This window comes from Lactuca virosa, chromosome 2 (assembly GCF_052849685.1).
Source record: "Lactuca virosa cultivar CGN04683 chromosome 2, Lactuca_virosa_CGN04683_v6, whole genome shotgun sequence".
Lineage (NCBI taxonomy): Eukaryota > Viridiplantae > Streptophyta > Magnoliopsida > Asterales > Asteraceae > Lactuca > Lactuca virosa.
In genome coordinates, this window is record NC_136427.1 from 308,737,151 (window position 1) to 308,761,961 (window position 24,811).

General features: G+C 39.9%; 3 protein-coding genes across 3 annotated transcripts; 1 reads left to right on the plus strand and 2 right to left on the minus strand.

Annotated features, from left to right (window-relative positions):
- Positions 1-8,247: 8,247 nt before the first annotated feature.
- Positions 8,248-10,435, minus strand: EMB1417 (Pentatricopeptide repeat (PPR) superfamily protein). The gene is made up of 6 exons (XM_079081174.1): positions 10,209-10,435; positions 9,839-9,938; positions 9,346-9,444; positions 9,127-9,270; positions 8,831-9,043; positions 8,248-8,714 (listed from the first exon to the last, which is right to left on the minus strand). Exons 2-6 carry the CDS (start codon positions 9,923-9,925, stop codon positions 8,382-8,384), a joined length of 876 nt encoding a protein of 291 aa, XP_078937300.1. The 5' UTR covers positions 9,926-9,938; positions 10,209-10,435; the 3' UTR covers positions 8,248-8,381.
- A 1,407-nt stretch (positions 10,436-11,842) lies between these two features.
- LOC145161619 (uncharacterized protein At3g49140-like) lies at positions 11,843-14,940 on the plus strand. The gene is made up of 10 exons (XM_079081175.1): positions 11,843-12,051; positions 12,285-12,477; positions 12,711-12,813; positions 12,901-12,968; positions 13,062-13,235; positions 13,321-13,446; positions 13,544-13,864; positions 14,178-14,330; positions 14,435-14,530; positions 14,692-14,940. Exons 1-10 carry the CDS (start codon positions 11,951-11,953, stop codon positions 14,794-14,796), a joined length of 1,440 nt encoding a protein of 479 aa, XP_078937301.1. The 5' UTR covers positions 11,843-11,950; the 3' UTR covers positions 14,797-14,940.
- On the minus strand, positions 14,651-16,042 carry LOC145161620 (NAD(P)-binding Rossmann-fold superfamily protein). The gene has a single exon (XM_079081176.1). It carries the CDS (start codon positions 15,958-15,960, stop codon positions 14,950-14,952), a length of 1,011 nt encoding a protein of 336 aa, XP_078937302.1. The 5' UTR covers positions 15,961-16,042; the 3' UTR covers positions 14,651-14,949.
- Between the last annotated feature and the right edge of the window lie 8,769 nt (positions 16,043-24,811).

The window sequence follows — 24,811 nt, forward strand, 5'->3', positions numbered from 1 at the left end:
GGTATCAGAGCCTTGGTTTGAGGGATTCAGATGCGCCTTCGGGTAAATCTGGACTCAAACTGAGGATTTGAGAAAAAAATTCAAAGAAATGATTTTTCTAAAGCGAACAAGAGTTTCTAAGAGAAAACGAGAAGGAGCAGTGTGTACAATCAACCAGAGCCCGAACAGTGATTTCTCAAAATACCATTTCTTTGATGTTATGAGATGTTTATGAGATATTTTATGAGATATCATGCATGCTAGAAATAGGCTAGGTATTCCATATTTTAGGACTAGAGTGGCCTGATTTGTGATGCCTTAGCCTAGGAGTTGTTGTTATCTGTGATGTGCTTTCGAGTATGTGCTGAGTAAGAGTATCTAGCAGGAATATTTCAGAGATAAAGCTTCGAGTAGAGGAGTAGTCTAGGAGAGATACCTAGATAAGCATTGAAGGATGCCTACTAAGAGAGTGGTTATATGCCCGTGTGGGGTAGAGTGCTTGAGTTCGGTGACACCTGTTGTGTGTGAATAGAGCAAGTGGATTTGTAACCTTGAGTGGTTTACGTATTAGTGAAGATTATTCGATGCCCGAATGTTGCTTGCTTCGTGCTTTGTGGAACTCTCGATGATGGGAGTTAGCTGCTAAGTGAATATGACGATATTCAGGAGGTAGATGGCTGGCATCATTAGGAGTTCTTCAGCAGCTGATGGCAGAAAGGTGTGAGCACCTAGGAAGAGCCTAGGGGGTGACCGTGGTCAGATGAGTGCGCGGACAGAGCAAAGCATTTTGCTGGGGAGCGAACACGTGTAACGGGATGGACGAACGAGAAGGTTGCGCAACTACTTAGGAAATCTGGGATGGTCCGTGTGAAAAAGTATGGGTAGATGTGGCAGGTGGTATGGGCCCATACTACTGAAAGCAGAGGACCCATACTTGATGCAGGGAGTATTCTGGAGATTCTAAGTAGCAAATTGAGAGGTGATGTCATGGTTCGAGTACCATGCTAAGTGACAGATTGATTGGTGATGTCATGGTTCGAGTACCATGCTAAGTGACAGATTGATTAGTGATGTTGTGGTTCGAGTACCATGCTTGTAGCGGACTGAGAAGAGAGAACATGATTCGAGTACCATGATCTGTAGCATATTAAGAGGAGATAACATGGATCGAGTACCATGGTTTATAGCAGATCGAGAGGTGGCCACATGGTTCGAGTACCATGACCCGTGACGGTTAGTGTTACTGGTTCTACCAGTTATTCCGTTGTGATTGGTTAGACCGAGATCGGATGCGATAGAATATAAGGTCAGAGGGTCATGCAGAACAAGTTCCAGCGAAGCAGAGGGAAGTCGAGATGATTCCAAGGAATTTTTGGTGAGATGTCAGATGAAGTCGCAAGGCTCAAGGATGAGTAGAGATTGCGTTTATGGAGGATTGCGGCATGAGTTGAGCAATCAGCCGATAGTGGAGATGTCACCCTGTGACCTGGGTGGTATTATTTCCGTTTCCTGTGGGAAACATAAGAGGTGTTTAGATTTTGGTTTCTGAGCTTGGGGGTAAAACCCTGCGGGTTAGCATTGATGGCGACCTTCCATCAGAGTATTTGGGCAGTATGTCTGCCGAGAGGTAATGATAGAGCATGAGCAGGTTGTCAGTGGGGACTGAGATGGTTAAGGACAAGGATACACCCTATTTGAGCATAGTAGGGCATGTATTAGCTGCAACGGCGGACGATCAAGAAGAGGATTTTGGGGCGGTGGCTCTTATTGTCTATGATGAGTATCGAGTGTGGTAATGAGGTATCCACTCTTATTACAACCCACGTGATGGAACGTTGGTTAAGGAGTCGAGGATGAGGAGAATGATAGTTCATTATTTTCAGATTAAGAGTCAGAGTTACTACTGGACAGTTGAGATGTCTGGTAATGGGATGGTATGAGATTCTGTATGATTAGAGACAATCATGATGAGAAGTTTCTGAGGATTTCATCTGAGATTCGGGGTATTTGGAGTTGCGGGGTCTCTATCAGGGGAGACCACCGAGCATTGTGTAATACCTTCCAAGAGTAAGTGTGATGTTCCTGGTGGAAACAGTCTGTGGAATAGATTATTGGTGCGCCAATTGGTGATGGTTCGAACCCTGAGTGGGGGAGAACCGGGTATTCTATCGATAGGATCAGAGATTTGTTCAAGAGTGGTTAGGGAACTGGATAGAGACATGAACTATGGATTCATGAGACCAGGGTTATTGGTGGTCGAGGTGAGTTGCAGAGGGAGTTAATGCATGTTGTACGCGTTCAAGAAATGATGAGTGTCTGCACGGCAGGTGGCCGTTGGTCAGAGGCCTTGAGGCAGATAAGAATTTTTCGAGGTGGTTGGTTTGTAGGGATACTTCGGCAGTTGGGAAATTTTGGTTCGATGAATGGATTATTCTATGCTCTTTGGAAAAGGTAAGAGATGATCAGGCATCCAATTTCAAGGTCGGTATGTGTATTATTGCATGGGTTTTGAGCAATAGAGGAAAGAGTTTCGGATGGTCGCCAATGTGTTCTGAGTCATTGACGATTCCTCCGTGTCCCAATTGGGAGTTGGGGTACTCCGAAGCTGCGAGTTGTGTGAGAGGAGGATCAGTTGTAAGATTCTGAAGGGATGTGTATCTATATCTGAGTATAACGTTGTAAGTAAGAGATCAGTGTCTGAGGCAAGTCATCGTGAGGTCCTGTGATGGTGTACCGAGGTATCCGAGTATAATGCCCTGAATTTCAAGTTATTTTGAGTCTTGAGTTATGAGATGGCGAGTGGTGTATCAGGTGTCTTCGGTTCCAGTGGGAGCCCTTTCAGCCAATTGACATCAAGCGAGATTATTCGAGAATGTGTATTGCAGCAGGGAAATGTGTTTTGTTACGACGGATGTCGTCAGAAATAGCAATGCATAATTTGGGTAAGTGTGTACACCTATCTATGGGTGGCCCGCAGGGCATGAGTTAATGATCGCAGTGTGGCGTCGACCTGAGGTTGAGATTGTGAAGTGGTAAGAGCAAGTACGGTAAGACTGCGGGGAGCTGCAGTTTCAATGAGTTAGTGCAAAGGGGTGTGGTGATGCTACGGGGAGCCGTAGTATTCACTATCCAGTGAGAGGTTGTGATGATGCTACAGGGAGCCGTAGTACTCACTATTCAGTAAGAGGCTGTGGTGATGCTACGGGGAGCTGTAGTACTCACTATTCAGTGAGAGGTTGTGGTGATGCTACGGGGAGCCGTAGTACTCACTATTCAGTGAAAGGTTGTTGCGATGCTGCGGGGAGCCGTAGTACTCACTATTCAGTGAGAGGTCGTTGTGATACTGCGGGGAGCCGTAGTATCCACTAGTCAGCGAGAGAATGTTGTGATGAAGTACTCTCTGATCAGAGCATGACGCAGAAGAGTTTTAGGCTTGGGTAGCCCTAATATTTGAGTTTGTGGGAGTCTGGTGGTCGAACCAGGGGTGAGACTGGGGTCTCCATATATGTCGGGAGTCGTTATATCCTGAATTGAGTAGTGGTTGTCGCAGCAAAGGGAAGTAGATAAGTGGGGTACACATGGGTTGCGAGTCATGAGACATGAGTTGAGTGGTTCATTGGGACGAGTGGTTCCAACTCTGGGTCAGACCAAACTCTCGAGTTGGAGATTGGCTCTGGTAGTGCGTCGGGTAGGCGAGATGAGATTCCAGATTCATAGATGAGTTCCATGTTGAAGGATATTGGTTGTCATCTGGTGTATTAGACCAGTGTAGGTCAGTGCTTGGTTCGGGAGGTACCGCGAGATGCATGGAACTAATGAGCCATATACGACAAAGGTCAGGGGTGAGCCGATCTTCAGTGGGGATTTTAGTATTCGCTTGGGATAGCGAGAATTTTGTGACTGGTGTGTCACAATGGACCGAGATAGTTGTTAAGAGGGGGAAGGCGGCGAGACGTTTTGAGACATGTAGTGGTTAACCTTTGGAGGTCCGACTGTAGGGTCGAGAGTAGACTAGGTGCTAAATGATAAAAGAGATATATGTGAGAAAGTGAAGGATTACGATTTTAGAGGTTGAGGACTTCCGAGCAAGCATGATTATTTCTCTTGTGTCTGAGATCAGGGTGATGAGAGTTTATTGTTCGGATGGGTTCTGATTATAGTTCAGTGGATGAGCCCCTGGTGGTATGTGAGCCCTTTCGTTCCTTGGGGCGTGATTCGGATCGTTTGGTATGAGTGATCGGTCACCGATTTTTGGACTTTGTTTTGTGTGAATCAGTAGAGCAGTGAGTTATCAGGGTTGGTGTTCGAGGAGCATATATCATGGTGATAGCTTGATAGGGCGGTCTGGCGGCGGGCCAGGCCACTAGAGTTTCAAGATTTTGGGAATGTCAGAAAGGGGTAACTTAGAGGCAGAAGGGTTGGTTTGGTTATGGACTTGGGAATTTCTGTGTGGATTCAGGTGTCCATGGAAAAAGATATCGATGTGGTAAGAGATCCTTTCGGTAGTGCTTTACGGGTTGTTGGATTCAATCTATATGTGATTAAGGAGCGATTTCGAGGGCGAAATCAAATTCAAGTGGGGGAGAATTGAAACATCCTGATTTCTGAGGTATAACATTTCTATATGTGAGTATGAGTTTGCCTGGGGTGACTCGACGAGTTGGTGCCTCCACTCGTCGAGTAGGGTCGCGTCTGGGTGATGTGGAAAATGAATGGACTCGACGAGTCGGAGGGATGACTCGCCGAGTCAGCGCTGTTGGCAGAAACCCTAATTCTTTCGGGTCTGGACCTATTTAAAGGCACTTAAGGCCACCTATTGCGGCTACCCTTCAAAGGAGAGAACCCTAAACGAGTACTGAGTGCTTTGGGCAAGAAAGAGAGCCATGTTGAGCTTCTTGGTTGGTGTCTTGCAAGGAAGAGGAAGGTTTCAAGCCAAAAGGGGCCAGAGGAGGTTGTAGATCCGCGATTTGCAACCAAGGAGCATCAGTTGGAGGTATCAATTCGGACCCCTTTCTTCCCTATTTGAGTAGATCTTTCTTTTGTGGATTAGGGCTTGTATTACCTTCTTGGTGGGGTTTTGAATGCATCAAACCCCTCTTATGAGCTGATAGCATAGATCTGGACCTTGGAGGGTCCAGAGAGTCCGAAAGTGGGAAGCCATGGTGGAGAAACCATTGGGCTTTGAAGCTAGGAACCATTAATGGAGTTTTTATGGTTTATAATGCAAAATACACCATGCATGGACATCAAGGTCGGACCTTTACGCGACTTTTGGGTAGTAGGAGGTTAGATCTATGAGTTAGAGCTACAGATCTGACCTCAGGTGGCTGAGTGAGTAACCCAATGGAGCCAACTCGCCGAGTCCATGGGATGACTCGACGAGTTGTAGCGGGTGTGACCCAGTAGCCTTGGCCAGTGTTGACTCATCGAGTTGGGAGTCAACTCAGTGAGCTGAGCGAACCCTAGGAAGATCATGGAGAATTCGAGGGGACTCGGCGAATCACAGGTGTGCACTCGGCGAGTCAGGTCAACATAGAATGTTGACCCAGGTTGACTTATGTTGACTTCATGAGTGGACCAGTAAGGGGACAGGTGGGGCCAAGGAGGGGTAAAATGGTCTTTTACCCATCCTGAGGGTCAAAAGAGGAAAAGAGGATTTAAAGTATAAAGAGTAATAAGGCGGATAATGTTGAGATGCTTGTCTTATGTGTTAGGCGGAGGCTAGTCCAAGAGTTCTGAGTGCTTGTGGGTTACCTGCTAACCGAGGTGAGTCTTCTCACTATACTTTACCTAGAGTGGTAATTATGTGTGACCGGAAGCTCTTATGTGGTTATAAGGGTTATGAGATGTATGTTATCTATGTGATATGTATATGCTATGTCCTGAGCTTGTAGAGTTTGGACCGGAAGGTCAACAGAGTTTGATGTATGTTATCTATGTGATACGTATATGCTATGTCCCGAGCTTGCAGAGTTGGACCGGAAGGTCAACAGAGTTTGGACCGGAAGGTCAACAGAGTAGGACTGGAAGGTCTACAGAGTTAGGACCGGAAGGTCATCATGGGTAGGACCGGAAGGTCTACCAGAGTTGTGGGACCGGAAGGTCCCACTGAGACACATTGACCGGAAGGTCTTACAGAGTTATAGCCTTGAGTGGCTAATATGTGTATGTGGTATTTTGGGGAACTCACTAAGCTTTGTGCTTACCGTGTTATGTGTTATGTGTTTCAGGTTTCTCAGGATCGCGGGACGGCACCGGCTTGATTGTACACACCAGAGAAAGAGATATGTTTTGAGGATCCTAGTTTATTAATGGAGTTGTGTTTTGTAATTTGAATAAACGAGATTTTTATACAATATGTTATGAAAAGTATGCGATTTTAAAGTGAAAAAAATTTGTTTGAAAATTTACGTCGTTACATTTATCAAGCTAGAGACAAGCTTTTATGCATTAGACCCCATATAGAGCTTATTATGGCATTTTGAGCCCTAGATGCCATGCATGGACGTAAAGCTTGCAGCTTTACGTGGTATTTCAGCCTTGGGAGGCTAGATCTAGAGTTTGGGACATTATTTCTGCTTAGAATCGTCGAAATGAGAATTGGTCTAGAGGGACTCGACGAGTACATGAGCCAACTCGACGAGTCAGCAAGGGTTTCCCCGATAGTCTGAACGCGCTACAACTCTGCGAGTTGGTGAGACAACTCGACGAGTTGAGTTGGGGTTTTCCCGATTTCCTGAGGACATGGGAGCTCGACGAGTCACATAGGTGCACTCGCCGCGTTGACTTTTAGGGTTTGGTCAATAGTGGATTTTGGAGACCATGGAGGGGTAAAATGGTCTTTTCACCCTTTTGAGACCTAGTGGTAAAGTTAGCTTGGGGGTTATTACAAATTGTTGATTGGAGATAGTTATATTATGTAGGCGGAGTCTAGACTGTTCGTGGGGTGCTAGATCTACTTGCTTACTTACAAGGTGAGTCTTCTCACTATACTTACCTGAGTGATAATACTGAGTGATCGGAGGGTCTTATATGCTTATACTGAGTTATGTGATTCTGTGTATTTGTCTTTGTGATATATGTTGTATGTTATCTTGTGCTTTATTGGTTAGGACTGGAGGGTCCAACCCGAGTTGTGAGACCGGAGGGTCTTCACTGAGACACATGACCGGAGGGTCCTTATCGAGATATAGCCATGAGAGACTAATTATTGTGTGTGGTATTTTGGGGAACTCACTAAGCTTCGTGCTTACAGTGTTGTGTGATATGTGTTTCAGGCACTTCTCAGGATCGCGGGAAGGCGCCGACTTGATTGTACACACGAGATGGAGTTTATGATTTTGAGGATCCTGGATATTATCAAACAATTTATGAATTTGTGTTTTTGACAATTTGACAATTGTGGTTTTTGAAATGTGATATTGAGAATTATGTGGTTTTGAAAATGAAAATTTTGTTTGAAAACTTACGGTGTTACAATATTATTGTTGGTTTTATATTATAGTAGTGTATCATTTTTATGTAACAAATTTGTATTTTAAAAAAAATACGTCTTACTATAATAACATGATTATAATAATAATAATAAATATATATAACTAGAAAAACTGAAAATGCGATAATATAGCTTGAGAAAAATTTCAATATATGATATGCTCATTATAAATAAAAACAATATGTAACAAAAATAAACAAAAATATAATGTTACAATATACATATACATAAAATAAAATATACTTTTACTCTTACATTAAACCCATTAAAACCCCCAACTCCAAATTATAGGTCCTTGTTTAATGTTTTCTCTATATTGGATCAACTAGTATTATTTTTGCAGAAGAATCATTTTGGCAATATTTTGCTGTAGCTTTAGTTCATGTCGAAATTGAAATGAGTGTTTGTTAGACACGACACTTCAATACACCAACACACGTTTTTCATATATGGGTTTTGAAAATTTATGTTCTGAGTTTATTCGTGTCGACTAGTATTTCAAATTCGTATTTCGTATCTTATACGGGTCAAACACGAATTTACCTGTTTAAACACATACAAGACACAGATAAAATTTGTCTGACACACAAACCGTATAAACCGTAAAAGACACGAATTAATATCTTTTAACATGTTAGTTTTCGCTTCATGTACTATACTTTAATATAAACTCATGTAAATTTGTTTTTTTATATAATATAGTTACAAACGTGTTATTATTCGTGTCGTGATGGCGTCAAGTGTAATATATATGATCAGTTATGAGCATGAGAGACAATCAAACAACTATTTACTGACATATTTTGAAGTTCTATTACCAAACATCACATGATACAACAACTGTATGCCCCTACTCTCACCAAACAAACTACACCAGAGTTAAAGAGTACCAAAATATCATCTTTAATCACGATTCTGAAGGAGATATTTCTGATTCATCAAGTTCATTATCATCAACTTCTGAGACCTCATTTGCATCCACTTGAGATTCATCTGAATTTGACTCTGTAGTTTCATTCACCTCTTTCTTATTATAATTCTCAGGGGGTTCTCTAAGATTTTGTGACCAGATTTTAACACGTTTTCCTTTAATATATCTGTACTCCCATTTTGGTGGCGGGTATTTCTTCTTCAGCTTTTGGTACTTGTCCATCATCCCTAATTTTTGGAACACCTCTCCCACCATATTAACTATCGATACAGTTGGTCGGATTCCAAGCTCTTCCATGTCAGCAAAAACCTAATTCCAAATTAATGTAACAAAACAAAATAGTCATAGTTTAAACACTACCTTAGTATGTTCTAAATTAATGATCCAAATATGATTACAACTATAGAGAGAGAGAAGAAAATTACCTCAAACATCTTGTCATGCAATTCCCGGCGAAAATAAATAGAAATCATTCTATCAAAGAATATTCGAGGCATACTTTCTAAATTATCAGAAAATAACCTTGTCCATAGCTCTTCAGCTTCATCGATTCTTCCATCTTCTGCTAAAGCATATAGTAACAAATAATAGCTCCCCATTGTTCTTCCTTGACCTTTACTCAGCATCCACTTGGTCACCTTTAACCCAAGGAAAGGATCTAACAAATTACTTGAAAGGAAACAACAAAATCTTTTTTTTTTTTGAAGTTATAACTTTGTACCTGAATTATTCTTTTCCATTCCTTCTCGCGTTCGAGTGTTTTTAAAGCCTTTTTCACTGTGATTAAAGGAAATTCCAAATCCCATGCAATGAAAGAATCAAGAGCCCCATAGACTTCCTCTTTGACATTTGATAATTCCTTTATCTGATACACAATGGTGTTGATATTATACAAGTATTTATTGTGAAACTAACAATCAGATTGAGAAAAATAACTTACACATTCAACAAGTTTCAATGATTTGGAAACGGTTCCTATTTTTGGTTTGACTTTCCAGACTCGTGGATATCTTGGTCGAGGGCCTTTAGCTGCACATACCTGAAAATTGTGACAAATGATGTGAAAAGGAGGCAAGAGAATGAAGTGGTTAAAAGTACCAACTGTAAAAATTCATACTCAATTCAAATTGATTTAACATCGAACTTCAATTGGTAACCCCTAACCTTACTTAGGTGGCCAACCACAGGGAATTAATGGCAATTCATAAAGAAAGACTGCATATTTTTGAGATGAAGTTAAATAATTGTAGCTAAAAAAACCTAATTTTTAGGGTAAATATAAATTACCAACCTAACTCTTAATCCCTTTGTATTATATTTGTTCTATCTAATCACTGATTTTGATTTTAAGCATTACAATAATCAAATCTAGAACGCACGTCCAAATAGCCCTATAATTCCATGCCAAAGTAGTGGATAGGAATGAGGCTTACCACACAGTTGCTAGCTTTCTTTGGGAATTTAAGGAATGGCAATCTTCCGATGAAATCCGGTGGAGAATAATACCTCAACATAAGCATCCTATCAAGAAAACTGAAAGAAAAAGTAATTACAACTCCATATCCGGGCAAAGTTGAAAGCAAGGATATGCATAATTTAGATTCTTGAGTTCAATTCAAAAAAAAAAATTATAGAGAAACATTGAGAGTAAACTCGTAGGCAAAATACCAAACACCTTATGTGCATACATATATAAAGCACATCAGACGCTCTAATACTCTGTTATCACTTATCAGGCGAAGACTCAAATTGAGTCCTAAAATCCTAGAATACTGGAAGTACTCGAATTGTACGTAGATATACCTCCGAACGGTGGGATGCAGAGTTTCACAAGGTAAGCATTGAAGTAGTGACCAGAACAGATTTATTGCGATTCGGGTGATGAGTTCTGTAGTCGTATATTTTAGAGGATAAACGCGCGAGAAAGAAAGCTAAGATTTTCCCTGGTTTCGCTGGAGATTGTATAGGGTTCCTTAGAATTGGGAGGTTATTTTCTTTTTGGGTAGGGTGTGTTTTTCCAGGCCTCGTTTGTTTTTCTAAAAAGTACTTCTTGAGGACTTTTTCCTTACGTTTCGTAATTGCACGTCTTCTTCCGCAAACATGGAAAAAGACAAAAGACATTTAACCACTTCTAAAAGAAACAACACCTTAGATTATATAGGCAAATCACCAAGCATAGAAATTTATTTATGGATAAATGGTAACCATATTTATCGAAACTAGCACGTGGCTATAAGTTAGAAATTGTAGTTTTTTTAATGAAATTATTCAATAAAAAGTATTGTATATTTTGAAATATATACATTAAATTTTTTTCCAAAAGTCACTTAAAATAGTTTTAGGATTATGAGTTTTTCATATATAGTAAGAACTTTAAGTTCGTACTAGCAAAGAAACCACAAGGTGAAGCTCAAATCGTTGAATTGTCAACCGATTGATTGAGTCAATGCAGACACTCCATAATTAAGACATGCAACTAAGGGGCTGTTTGTTTTTTTTGTGAAGATCTGCGCAATCACTTTTGTCTGCGCCGCGCAGACAACGCACAGACATATGCTCTCGCAGAGTGTTTGTTTTTTGGAAGTGCGCAGATCAAAAAACGTCTGCGCGAGGTCTTTCTGGCGCAGACATGGACCACTGTCTTCAAAGGTCTTCAGACCCCACTTTAACCTAAACCAAAAAAAATACATGGGCCACCGTGCAATTTTTTTTTTTTTTTTTTTTTGCTGAAATGCATTTTTAATGTTTATGATATGAAATTAAGTTTGAAAAATCAATTTATTTCAACAGCTACAGACGTTAAAAACAAACAGTCTTCTTATTGCAGACTGCAGACATTTGATCCACCTCTTCTGCCGCAGAGGCTTGCAGATGTGGTCCGCAGACTGCAGACATTTTGGCTTCAAAAAAACAAACAGCACCTAAGACAATGAGTTGGAAGAGTAAAATGGAGAATTGAACATGATGGATCGGAAATCTATGAGATTTAGCTTTTGTTTGTGATGATTAAGGGTTCAATGGAGATGAAGTTTTTGGCATAGTAGTATATATCTATTAGAAAATTGTTGTTAAACCAAAAAGTTGGAGGTTAAATTCCTATGATGGACAAATGTTTGGATTTAAGAATATGAGAGGGATTGTGGACAAATGTTTAGATTTAAGAATATGATTAGGATTGTGTCTTATAGCCATTATAATATCAAATGAGAAGTCGGTAGATATAATCATAATTGTTAGAAATATATAATCTCACAAAATTCAAAAGGTATAATTAAGTTGTATAAATTTTCAAACCATTAGCTTTTAGAAATGATTTGATTTTTGTGCTTCCTTTTTAAATTTCAATTTTCCTGTGTCGCGGTAGGTTTTTTGGTCTTTTTGCATCCCCAAATAGAATATTCGTAAACAAAAGACACCCATCCTCCTTACGGAAAAAGAACTTTTTTTATATAATCGGATAAAACTGAACCACAATAAAAGAACTCTCCCGTCGACAACGACGATTACGGAATCTTTCTTTCACCGATCTCCAATCGAACACGGAAATGCTGGCAATTGAACCGGCAATCTCCTTCCGTATCCCCGCCGGCCGTTTTGCTCGTGATTGCCGCCTCCTCTCTCACTCCCGCAGCTTCGTCATTCCTTGGTATCGATTTCGTACAAATTAAGCTTTTTTGCTTTATCTTTTGCTGGAAGTAAATTATTTTATTGTCTCTTATAAGCTTTTAAATCTATCTGATTTTGGTTATCAGCTGGTAAATGTTGAACATGAGCTTAGCTTGAGCTAATAAATGAACGAGCTTACTAAATTAACGAAAGCTAGAGGATTTTGGGGATAACAGTATTGAAAAGTGTGTTTTGCATTGGTTTTTTTGTCAGCAACAAGATTACGAGAAGGAACAATTTTACGAAGAACATAATTAGAGCTTCGGCGGAGGAGCTTTCAGGTCCAGTGAAACAAGCGAAGCCACAACGGTATCATCCGTCTGAGGACATTTCGGATTCTGAAGAATCGGATGAGAATGGAGACGCTATACTTGGACCTGCTGAAACTAGCAGGACTGTTATTGAGGTAATTCTACCAATATTTTGTTGAAATTTGAAAAGCAGCTTAATTTGGAAGCATATGTAGTTAGATCTTTGTTAGAGAAACTCAAGTGTTAGGATCGAAAATCCCATCCGCCTCCATCTAGAAACATGTGTGGTAACTTGTAAAATAGAACATTTTTTTGATCATCCCTGCACTGAAGATATCCCATCACATATGAATGTATGATATTGATTGCGAACATGTCATTTTGTCAGGTAAACAGCAAAGCAATGCTTATGTTCTCAGGTCTGATAGGTGATGGAGGCCATGAGAATATCTTCTGGCCAGATTTGCCTTATGTAACTGATGAACATGGAAGTAAGTCACACTGTCAATATCCCCCTATCATACTTGATAATGTTAACCAATCTTTGTACTAAATTACCTGTTATAAATGCCTCTCAGATATATATTTCCGAGTGAAAAACGATGAAGACATTCTTCAAACTCTTACTTCCGAGGATACCCTTGTAGTAAGAAACTTGAATTCAAGGATTTAGATTTTCACTTAAGACTGTTGAATTGAATCCAATTTCAAGTTAATTATCGAATCAAACTCAATGCAGCAAGTCATAATAGGCTTAGATACAACTGAAATGGTGAGTGAGATGGAGTTGATAGGTCAATTAGAGTCTGATTTCGATATGGAGGAAATTGATGATGAAGATAGTGGATCTGATGATGATGATGATGATGACAATGATGAGGATGAAGATGATGACAGTGGTGGATATGAAAATGTGATTGTTTCATTTCTTTATTTGTTTTTCTCTCACATCAAAAACGGTTACTATAATCGTTATTTATCATGCCTACATTTCATAGGAATGGGTTTCGCTTCTAGAAGATGAGGAAGATGACGAGGATTCTGATGGATCCCTTGGTGACTGGGCAAAATTGGAAACCATGCGGTCGTCCCATCCTATGCATTTTGCTAAACAGATGGCAGAGGTAAGAATTAGTTCAATCAGGGGTTGTTTTGTTTGTACTTTAAAAGGCTTTATGGCTTTAACGAAAATTGATGTTTTTGAGTAAATTCCTTTCTCAGTTTGTATTCGATGATCCGGTTGACTACATGGACCAACCTCCAGCTGGTCTTGCGATTCAAGGGCTTCTAAGATCTGCATTTGTTGAAGATAATTCTGTCATCAACAAACAGATTTTTGATGACCAATCTAACAATGAAGAAGAAAATCAAATCTCAGAAGAAGAAGAAGATTTAGGTGTTGTGAATGGCCATAGGCATTCATCTCAAGATGATTTGAATGCAGAAGAGGAATTACAGAAAGATCAAGTCTCAGGAAATGGGACTTCATACTATAAGCTAGAGATGGTCAAAATCCATTTGATCTCAGCACATGGGAATCAGGTATTTTGGGATATTGATATTACATATTTGGTCCTTGAGTATAGATGTTTTTCTTTTTCAGTTTTGGTCTCTTAACGTTGTCTTGCAATGTTGGTCCTTATTTGAGGTTTTTATGACATTTTTAGTCCCTATTCCAAGTAAGATGACAATTTGCGAAAATTCGGGGACCAAAAATCTCCAAATAACTTGAAACAGGGACCAAAAACATTATAAGAGAACCTCAATAAGGACCAAAATTGCAAAAACCAGCTATACTTAGGGCCAAAAATGTACATAATATTGATGTATACATAATATAAAATATGTTTTACAGACTTTTGTTGAAGTGGAAGATTTTAGAAGGGCTCGACCCGATGCTATTGCACATTCAGCTGCAAAAATCATATCTCGTCTCAAATCTGGTGGAGAAAAGACAACAATAGCCCTTAAATCGTTGTGTTGGCGATGTAAGGGTATTCAAGTGGAGGTAACACATACTTACTTCATCTTTAAACATTCTAAAAGATTCTTTATAATAATTGTTGTGTGTGAGGAAGATGATAATGTGTGTTGTATTGCAACTAATGACAGGAGGTAGCTGTTATTGGCGTTGACAGTTTGGGATTCGATGTAAGAGTTTGTTCTGGAAGACAAGTTCAAACATTGCGCTTTGCATTTAAAAAGAAGGTAAATTACCAACTTCTCCTAAATTTAAGTTATAAAAAAGAACTAAATGTTTCTAAATATATGTAGCAAAAAAAAAAAAAAAAAAAAAGTTCATTGTTACTTTTGGTCTAGTTAAGTAGATACATGTGAAACACCAGTACAACTTGTGTCTTGTTATGCAGGCCTCTTCGGAGTACAGTGCAGAGAGACAGTTGAATAATCTACTATTTCCAAGAATCCCAGGCAAGCAACAGAAGCAGAAAGAAGCACATCAAACAGAACTCTAATAAAAATTGTAGGCAAACCTTTGTGCTTATTGTGTACATAGCAAGCCATTTTTTGCTGCTTGTTTTCATCATTCTTTATAATCTACAAGATTGTAAGCCAACACTTTAACAATCATCTAATTTTATTGTATTATTGTTGTATCATGTCATAATTTATTTGGTTGTTATGGTCTCGTATACTAATTGAGCACTCAACAGATCTACAACGGCTGACCCAACTGATACAAACAAAGTAATCTCGTTTTCCTCTTTTCTCCCAATCTTCTCCCCTTTAATCAACCCTACCAGATCACCTGCAACTTCATCTTCCTTCATCACGCCTCTCTCAAACGCTCCCACCAACTCTCCGGCTTCCACCAACGCCGCTTCATTGTCCACAAAAACCCTACCTCTCTTCACAGCTTCATCATCACATTCCATCATCGACGGCTTATACGACCCAACCAGATCCAAATGCGCCCCCGCCTTCAACCACTTCCCTAAAACCAGCGGCGTCTCGGAATTCGTCGCACAGCTCACTATATCCGCCATTGCCGCCGCCGGAGCTATATCTTCACAAACTTCAAACCGTACGCCTTCCATTCCGCTTTCCTTCCCGATTTCTTCCACCAGTTTTTCCGATTTTTGTGAAGTTCGGTTCCAGATCATGACATGATTGATGCTCGGGCGTGTTGTTAGGTGAGCTTTGATCAAGTGCGGAGCTAACGATCCGGCGCCGACAGATAGCAAAACTCGAGAGTTTTTGTTGGAGAGATAGTGTGAGGCGACGGCGGAGACACATGCTGTACGGCGGAGAGTGAGTTCGGTTCCGTCCATTGATGCTAGGGTTTCGCCGGTGACGGAGTTGAAGAGGACGTAACTGGCATGGACTCCAGGTAGGTTTAGGGCGGAGTTGTTGGGATGGGTTGTGACTAGTTTGACGCCGATGTAGGGGAGGGTCGTTGAGGAGAGAGACCATGAGGGCATGAGGAGGAGGGTGGATGACGAGGACGTTTGGTGCGAATGGCGAATCGGGGATTGGATTACGGAGGAGGCGGCAGCGAGAGATGTTTGGAGGTGGTTAATTAGGGATCGGTAGGGGAGAACTGACCGGATTGTCGGTGCGTCGATGAAGATTGGCGATCTGCCGGCGGAGGGACTGAGATTGCCGATCATGGTCGCCATTGACGATAGAGCTAACAACTAACTAACACAGCATTCGTATTTGTAGAGAAAGTACCCATAAGCATAGGTTGACTTGTGGATTATTTTGGAGTCAATAGTCGCCGTTCATTTCCATGCATATGAGAAACAAAAATAATAATGATAAAGAGACGTTAATTTTAGCCTTTTTAGGGCTAAGTAAAATGAATATTTATCATAACGAAAACAAATCTACCTTTAAAAACTTATATTATGGTTTTGAAAAATAAATGGCCTATCGACATTTCTTAATTAAATTTTAGATAATATAATTATATAACATTACTTTCCTTTTTGAGCTCTAGTTGGGAGTCCCAACTGTAATCGAGCAATTAATTTTTTATCTTAATTATTAAGTTTGAGTTTGTGTACAAATATGAGAAACCTGTAACGAATCGAATCGAGTTCTAACTTAAAAAAGGTTGCCTTCGATTCTTATTCTTTTTTTCAAACACTATACATGCATCTGTTGATGGAGCTTGAATTCAACTTGAATTATTGAATATATATTTTATAGATAATTTCAAAGTATTTGAATTATTTCTATTGATCATTAGTTATTTTCTTTGTTTAAAATGACAAAATTTTATTAAAAATGGATAATGCACTTAAAGGGTAACATAGTTTAAATTGTATATACATTTAGTCATTTATGTTTTTTATTTTGTACATATATGATCATTACGTTTGATGATCATATATGTACAAAGACAAAAATATAAGTGACTAAACGTGTATAAAAAACATAAATGATTAAATATGTACAAAAATAAACATAAATGACTAAATATGTACACAATCTAAACTATGTTATCCTTTGAGTGTATTATCCCTATTAAAAACCAAAGAAAACACCAAAGAGAAAAGAAAACACCCTCCAACTAAGTTTTCACCACTCCAGAGCAATACAGAGAAGAGAACCAAAGTAACCAATCTTCATAAGAAGAAATGTGATCCTCAAGGCTCCACCATCTAAATAACTGCACCTGAAGCTCCATAGAAAACTGACAAGAAAAAAACAATGGTTATTGTTTTCAATATACGTATCACATAAAGGGCATTGCAAGGAAGGAACATCCAAACCCCTAAAATCAAGGTTATACCGAGTGGGAAGCTTATCAAGAGACAAATACCACACAAACACATTAACCTTGATAGGCACCAAGTTACACCAAGTAGTCGAGGACGTAGAAACCGGGAGAGAATTCTCATCCAGGACCTTGTCGACGCCACAAAAAACTCCCTCACTCCAGATAGAGACCATACCCACCTATCACAAGCAGCCAACAAGGAAATCGAGCCAAGAAACTCTACAAAACCCTCCCATTGGAGGCTCCCCCCCCCCCCCCCCCAAAGAGACTCACGAAAAGAATCAAGTAAAGACGCTTGCTCCATTTTAGCTTGAATTGTCACATGCTTGTCCAACTCTAGATTAAAAAGTCTCGGGAATTGACTTTTTAAAGAAGACCCTCCTATCCAAAATGTCGTCCCATAAAGAAGTTAAGGAGCCATTTTCCAATTTTCTTATTACAAAACTATAACAAATTAAAGCCCTTATCTCTCAACTGAAACACGGATCTTAAAATATCAATCTAAATAGAACTCCTCCTCGAGGGAAAAAGACTATCAATATACGCCTTATCACCATGAATAGGCTTAACAACTTCCACCCAAAGTGAAAAAGGATTAGTAAAAACCGCCAAACCCACTTGAACAGAACAGCTCTATTTAAAGCAAAAATATTACTAACACCCAAACCTCCATGTTTTTTCTAAGCTAAGACTTTTTTCCAACTAGTCCAAGCCATCTTTTTTTCTTCCAGATCAACACCAATGAAGAATTTGTTACGCATAACTTCCAAAGGGTTCAAGATACTAATAAGAACATTATAGAAACACATAGAAATAATAGGAAGAGAACCCAACACTGACTTAATCAAAGTCAATCTACCAGTCACATAAAGGGTTTTAACTTTGTAATTGGAAAGTTTAGCCACCGCTTTCAAAATAATCTCTTTCTAACCTGAGAGCCGATTCATATTACCTCGCACTGTGTAACATCCCAAAATTCAAAACCAAAAATTTTATTTTTAATTAAGTTATTATAAAACCAACAATATAAAAACATTCATAATATGATAATAATATCCTATGCCAAAACTCAAGTGTCAATAATCAAAACATGTTATCATAAAAAAATATCATAGTGTAATCCCAAAGATCTCATGTGCGGAAAATCATAGTGTGATGCGCTGCGATCGAGTCGGCTCCTTTCCTTTGAAAACGAAGTACCTGAAACCAAAACTGTAAATCGTAAGCACGAAGCTTAGTGAGTTCCCCCATCATACCACATACTATACTATAAATATACTGTCAAGCATATCTAGGTGCCCGACCTACCCTGCTGAGCATACCGGGGTGCTCAAACTACCCCTACTAGGCATACCGGGGTGCCTAACCTACCCATGTCAGACATATCGGGGTGTCTGACCTACCCCTCCGGTTTATCTCAACCTGTTACGGGGACTATTTCACCCCCTACTGCTACCACATAGCAACATAACATAAACATACTGTCAGGCATACCGGGGTTCCCGACCTACCCCTTTGGTCCTTTCGACTGATACGGGGACTATTCCCCCTACTACCACTACCACATAACATCATACCACACTAGCACATAAACATAACAGATAGTGTCATACCATACAATCATCTAACAAACAACTACTACCACTACCACATAACATCATACCACACTAGCACATAAACATAACAGATAACCCATTTTTCCAATTTGGGCCCAAACCCTTACACATGCCTTATTCTAAAGCCCAATGACTTATTCCTAATCCAAAATATATGTCCATAGTTGATCCAACAAAATCCGTGCACTTGTAGGCCCATAAGAAAGCCCAAAACCATTGGACCCACCAAGGCCCAATATAACCCTTGGCCCAAAAAGGCACGTTAAATCCAAAGTCCAAGACTGTAACATTTTCCTGACCAGAAAGTACAACACACAAGGTCCAAACCCAGTCTGCAGCCCAAACACAACAAGCCCGAAGGCCCACTGACTGATGAACGTGGGGCGTACCTCTTTGGTACGCTCAGCGTACTATATGATACAGATCGGGGCCTCAAGTAAGTACGCGGGGCGTACGTGAATCTACGTGGGGCGTACGTGTTGTTTCCTCAAGATTCATATTAGGACTTAATCCGTTAAGTCCTTTGCGTCCAAACTTCCAGGGAACCTCAAATAAGGCTCTTGATGCATAAAGTCGACACCTTTATGCATTTGCATGACTCAAAGGGACCCACTGACCAACTTAACCCCATAATACCCATCTAGAACATGCATGAATGGTTTCTAGCCTCCAAGATGACAACTTTATTGACTTATAACCTCTGAAATGCTAAGAGTAGCAACTCAAAGCTTCTGAAGTGGTGTCTAACCACTAGATCTTGCTCATGAGGCCAAAAAGGGACCAAAAACTCACATATTCATAACAGCAACTTCTAGTGATCAAGCTCATAACTTTTTACCTTCTTTGAGCTGAAAATGTAGCAAGAAGTCCAGATCCACAAGTTTTCCCTTAAACTCCCACCTTGTAATGAGCTTCCACTTCTTTAAATGCACCAAAAACCACTCAAAATGCACCCACAAAGCTCACAATACTCTTGGATGAAGCTACCACTCAAAATTAGGGTTTAAGGCTCTGAGAATGAAAGAGAGGCGCACCCCCTTTGACTTAAGGTGCTTTAAATAGTGAGCCAACCCTAAAAAATTAGAGTTTTGGAGATCCTGGACGTACGTTGTGCGTACTCCCTGTACGATGGGCGTACGTCATTCGCACCCGCGTTTCACTTATCCAGCACTACGTTGGGCGTACCCCCAGCTTACGCTAGGCGTACTCACTTGTTTGCCACCTTTGCATGCATGGGCTGATTTGCCAAGTATCTCCATTAGGGACCAAAATTGCCAATAATTTCAAAGTGCCATAACTTCCTCATCTGAGGTCCGTTTCCAACGAACCTTATATCCACGAAAAGGTGGCGAGAAGTCCTACGCTCCTAACCACACACCCGAGCCTAAAGACCTTCCGAATAAGACTCAAAACACGAGATATCCATTTAAAGTCGTACCCTTGGCTCCCGAAGACACAATCTGATATATGGATCACTTGAATCATAGAAACAACATCCGAAATGGCTAACCCTTCCTTTCCCAAAGCTTTAATCCCCATGGCAGCTGATGATTGAGCCGCATCCCCAATTAATAAGGCAAATCTAAAACCGGGTGTTACACAATGATTAAACCAATGTGAGGAAAAGGAGTGTAACACCCATTACCAGGTACTTTCTTTTTCAGCCCTTCATGTTGTTTTAATTGTAGTTTGGCCACTTACGTTGGGCGTATTAGCCTTATATGCCGGGCGTAAGTCATCGAATGAGTCAAGGCGGAGGAGGGAGTATGTTGGGCGTATTTGTGAGTACGTTGGGCGTACTCACACAGTTCCTAAACCCTAAATTTTAGGGTTGTGGCCCCGATTTAATCACCTTATGCCCCTTTAGACATCCTCTGATCCAACCTCTATTCCCTCTAAACCCTAGAACGAAACCCTAGCTTGTGTATGAGAGATTTGAAGCTTGGAAAGTGATTCTTGATTGTTTGGTGCTAGAAGGAAGATCATTCAAGAGGTGGTGGTGCATTCTAGCTTGTAGATCCAGAAACTTCATCTTCTTGTGCACCTTTTCAAGGTATAAAGTTCAAACCTTGGGACTTATGTTGTTAGATCTTGTTTTGTATGGTATTATGTTTATTTTTGTCCTAAAGCTTTTACCTTTGTGAGTATGGAGTACTCCAGAGCTATTAAGTCGTCCTTTCAGCATTCTAAGACGTTTAAAGTCATAAAAATGTTAGCTTGGCCATTTCCTTTCTTCCATGCAAGAGATATAGGGCTTTAATGAAGTAAAAAGTTAGGGTTTTGGGTTTTAGCTCCTTGTAGCCATGTAAAGGCTTAAAGTCAGAGACTTTATGGATTAAAACACTTTTTAGGGGACATATATGAGTTTAGAATGAATGTCTTAATGATTAAGACGATTTAAGGAGGTTTTGAGATCTACTTACGTACGTTGAGTGTACGCCCGACTACGCCCAACGTAGCCAGATTCGAGCCCGTCCCTCCTGCCTTGTTTTCTACGCCCCTTGTAGAGTGAGTACGCCGAACATACTGGTCATGGGTTGACAGTTGACTTTTGTTGACTTTGACCACTCGTGTCGTAGATGGATTGTGAGGGGGTTTTGTAGGGGTAAAATGGTCTTTTACTCTAAGTATGGACTACACTTGTCTTGGGTTTAGTAGTGTGTGTGGGAAATACCTTCATTATTAATTAAGGTTAATCGGTGTATTTAATTAGGTGGAGTCTAGTTCTGGCAGTTTGGGAGTGAGTTCTATCAACCATCATTATCAGGTGAGTCTCCTCACTTATTCTTACTTGTGTGGTATAATAGTTGTATATATATGTATATGTGATAATCAGGTGGGTCTGAGTGCTATTACTGTTTTTGTGTTGCTTCGTATCTGCTGATACTTCGGGTAGTCTCCAGGGTTACTGATAAACCACAGGGTGTGATGGTTGCCCACTGAGACTTCGGATAGTCTCCAGGGTTGTTGATAACCCATAGTTGTTTATTTTGTGTTGTGTTGTATGTGGTATGTTGGGGAACTCGCTAAGCTTTGTGCTTACAGTTGTTGAATAAATGTGTTTCAGGTACTTTTGAGGATCGCGAGAAAGTGAACGCTTAATTGTACACATTTACCGGAAGATTATGTTATTGGATATTTGGGACACTCTGATATTTTGATGTGGAATTGTATTTGACATTATGATTTTTCTTGAGATGGTTTTTATAAAAACTTTTTTTATATGAAATTAAAAATGAAAATTTTGGTTTGAAAATTTGGATGTTACAGATTGGTATCAGAGCCCTGGTTTGAGGGATTTGGGTGAACTCTAGGGGAATTCCAAACTCAAACTAAGGATTTGAGGATTTTTATAAAAACTTTTCAAAAAGAAAAGAAGAATTCCAAAGGAGAAAACTCAGTGAAGGAGTGTGTACAATCAGCCAGCGCTCGAGCGGTAGTTTCCCAAAAGGATCCTCAACAAGTTATGGTCAAGGAATCTGCCTGCCAAAGGTGTTAGTTGGATAATTCAGGATCAAAAGGATGTTTTTCAGTTCAGATTGTAGTAGAAGATCCTAATGATTATGTTTCAGGATGGTCCTACCTGTGTGGAGGTCAGGTAAAGTTTTAGGGGTTTCAGAATTATAGCAGTGAGGTTTTGGTTTGTCAATTAAGGGATCAATAATTTGTTCACCATTAGGGTGTACGAGTTCTGTTAAAATTGGATTTCGATGGTAGCATTGAAGGTCGCTATGAGTATGAGTCAACCCTTTCGGCGAATCGGGGATTCAAGAGGAATTGTTCGGATCGTTTGGTTTCCAAGGCGGTAAGGAGTGATTTCGAGGACGAAATCTAATTTAAGTGGGGGAGAGTTGTAATGCCATGTTTCGAATGGTTTCATAATTTGGGGTCGTGACCCGAAGATCAATTATCATAAGGCTTTAGGCCTTGGGGAAAGAGATATTTAGCCCCTTTTGGATGTGGATAATGTAGATTAGGTGATCCGAGAGTTCGGTTTGAGTTTTGGAGCCCAAGGGTATGACCGTAAAGTGATAGTTCGGGCTTTTTATGAATTTTGGATTTAATTTTGGAAAGTTTTAAGGCAAAAGAGAGGTGATAAGATTGTAGAGCTTCTCATTACCTTTCTGTGGATATAAGGATCGTCGAAATCGAACTTAGAACGAAGAAGTTATGGCCTTCGGAAGTTTGGTGGTTTTGGGGCTAAGTCTAGTACGCTGGGCGTACAGGGAGTACGTCGGACGTACTAGGCTGGAAGATCGCGGATGGCCCTTGGAGTGCGTTGGGCGTAGTCCAGTCAGGTGCAAACCCTAATTTAGGGTGTTGGACGTTATTTAAAGGCCTTAACTTATGTTCAAACCCTATTATCTTCAGCCTCCATCAACCTTAACCCTAAATTCGAAACCTTAGCCTTTATTTGAGTGTTCTTGAGTCTTTTGAATGATTTTGAGTGTTTTTGGTACACACTGAAGAGGAAGGAGTTTATTGTAGAAGTATTGGTTAGCTTGGAACTTGTAGATCCAGACTTTGTGCATCTTAATCTATCTTCTAGAGGTATAAAGCTTCAAACTTTATGGTTCTTCAGTGTAGATATAGTTATGGGGTTTTATATAAGCATGTTTTGATCCCATGGCTTGAATTTGTGAGTAGAAGTTACTCCATTTCCTTTAGACTTCATATATTTTCATTTCTAAGCTTGTTATGTGATAAAAATCAGATCTTCGGGGTTGAAGTTCACCCATGCATGAGTTGTTGGCCATTTCATGAAAGTAGAATGTAAGATCTAGAATTTTGAACCTCTTGGAGCCATGTTATGGCTTAAAGCTATCGACTTTATGGATTAAGACCTTAGCTAGAAGTAGATCTGAGGTGTGGACATTAAGGTCTTAAGGGGCTAAGCTCATTTGGTTAAGTTTTGGCCACCTGACGAGTACGTTGGGCATACGTATGCCTAAAATTCAGCGTAATGTATGGAATCCCCATCTGTAAGCTTCAACAAGTTGTACCTTGTGCTTCGGTTGGCAGTACGCGGGGCGTACTCATGGATAACTCATTATGGGCCTTTTGGGCCTGGGGTCTTTTGGGGTTGGGCCATGAGATGTTGGGTCAGATATGGAAGGGTAAAATGGTCTTTCACCCATTGGAAGGATAAGATATGGTTTGGACATCGAATTTTGGGAAATTGTCTTAATTATTGATCGGGGGTAATTTGGTAGTCTTAATTATTGACTGATGTGAGTCTCCTCATTGTACCCATGGGTCGAAGGCACCAATGCGGACCCACTAGGATTTGTTATGCTAGTTGTCTTTGTGACTTTTGTTGGATTAGTTGTCTAAGCCCATAACTATTATTGGTATGTACTTGACCCGAGAGTAGCATGGTCCATTTGGGTTGCATATCATCAGGACAATTTGTTAGGATGGACTTTTGAGAGAAGGTTATTTATGGTTTATTAATATATTATAAGTTATAATATATTAATATGAAATCATATGTTTTAATTAGTATCGATCAAGAATTAATTTGGAATTAATTTAGTGATCAAAAGAGACTAATTAAATCTATGGGGACTAATTATGATAATTAGTTATATTTATATGTGTTGGGCTTATGATCCATGTTGGACCAAGTTTATGTATGGATACATAAAGAGTTGGGCCACATGAACCATGGATCATAAAACCCATGGGTATGGATTATGGGTTATACCCATGACCCTTGGAATCCTACATATAAATAGGCTACTCCATAGCCAAAATCACCACTTCTTTTCTTAGAGAAATATGGAGGTGTTTTGGTGCATGGAATTCTCTCTCAAGAGCCACCTTTGTCCTAGGTGTGTTGTGATTCCATTTGAGGCATTTCATACTATTGGTGCTAAGCTCTTAAGGCCAAATACATCAAGACTTCAAGCCACATAAAAGGTATGTTTCCCTAACTAGTATATTATATGGTTTATGTCAAATGCATGCTATTTATAGGTTTAATGCCTTGGAAACCATTTGCATGTATAATTAGTGAAAACATAGATCCAAGGTATTTAGGGTTGTATGTGCACCATAGGATGTTGTATTATACCAAAACCCAACAGCGGTATCAGAGCCATGGGTTGTTTTCTATTATATTTG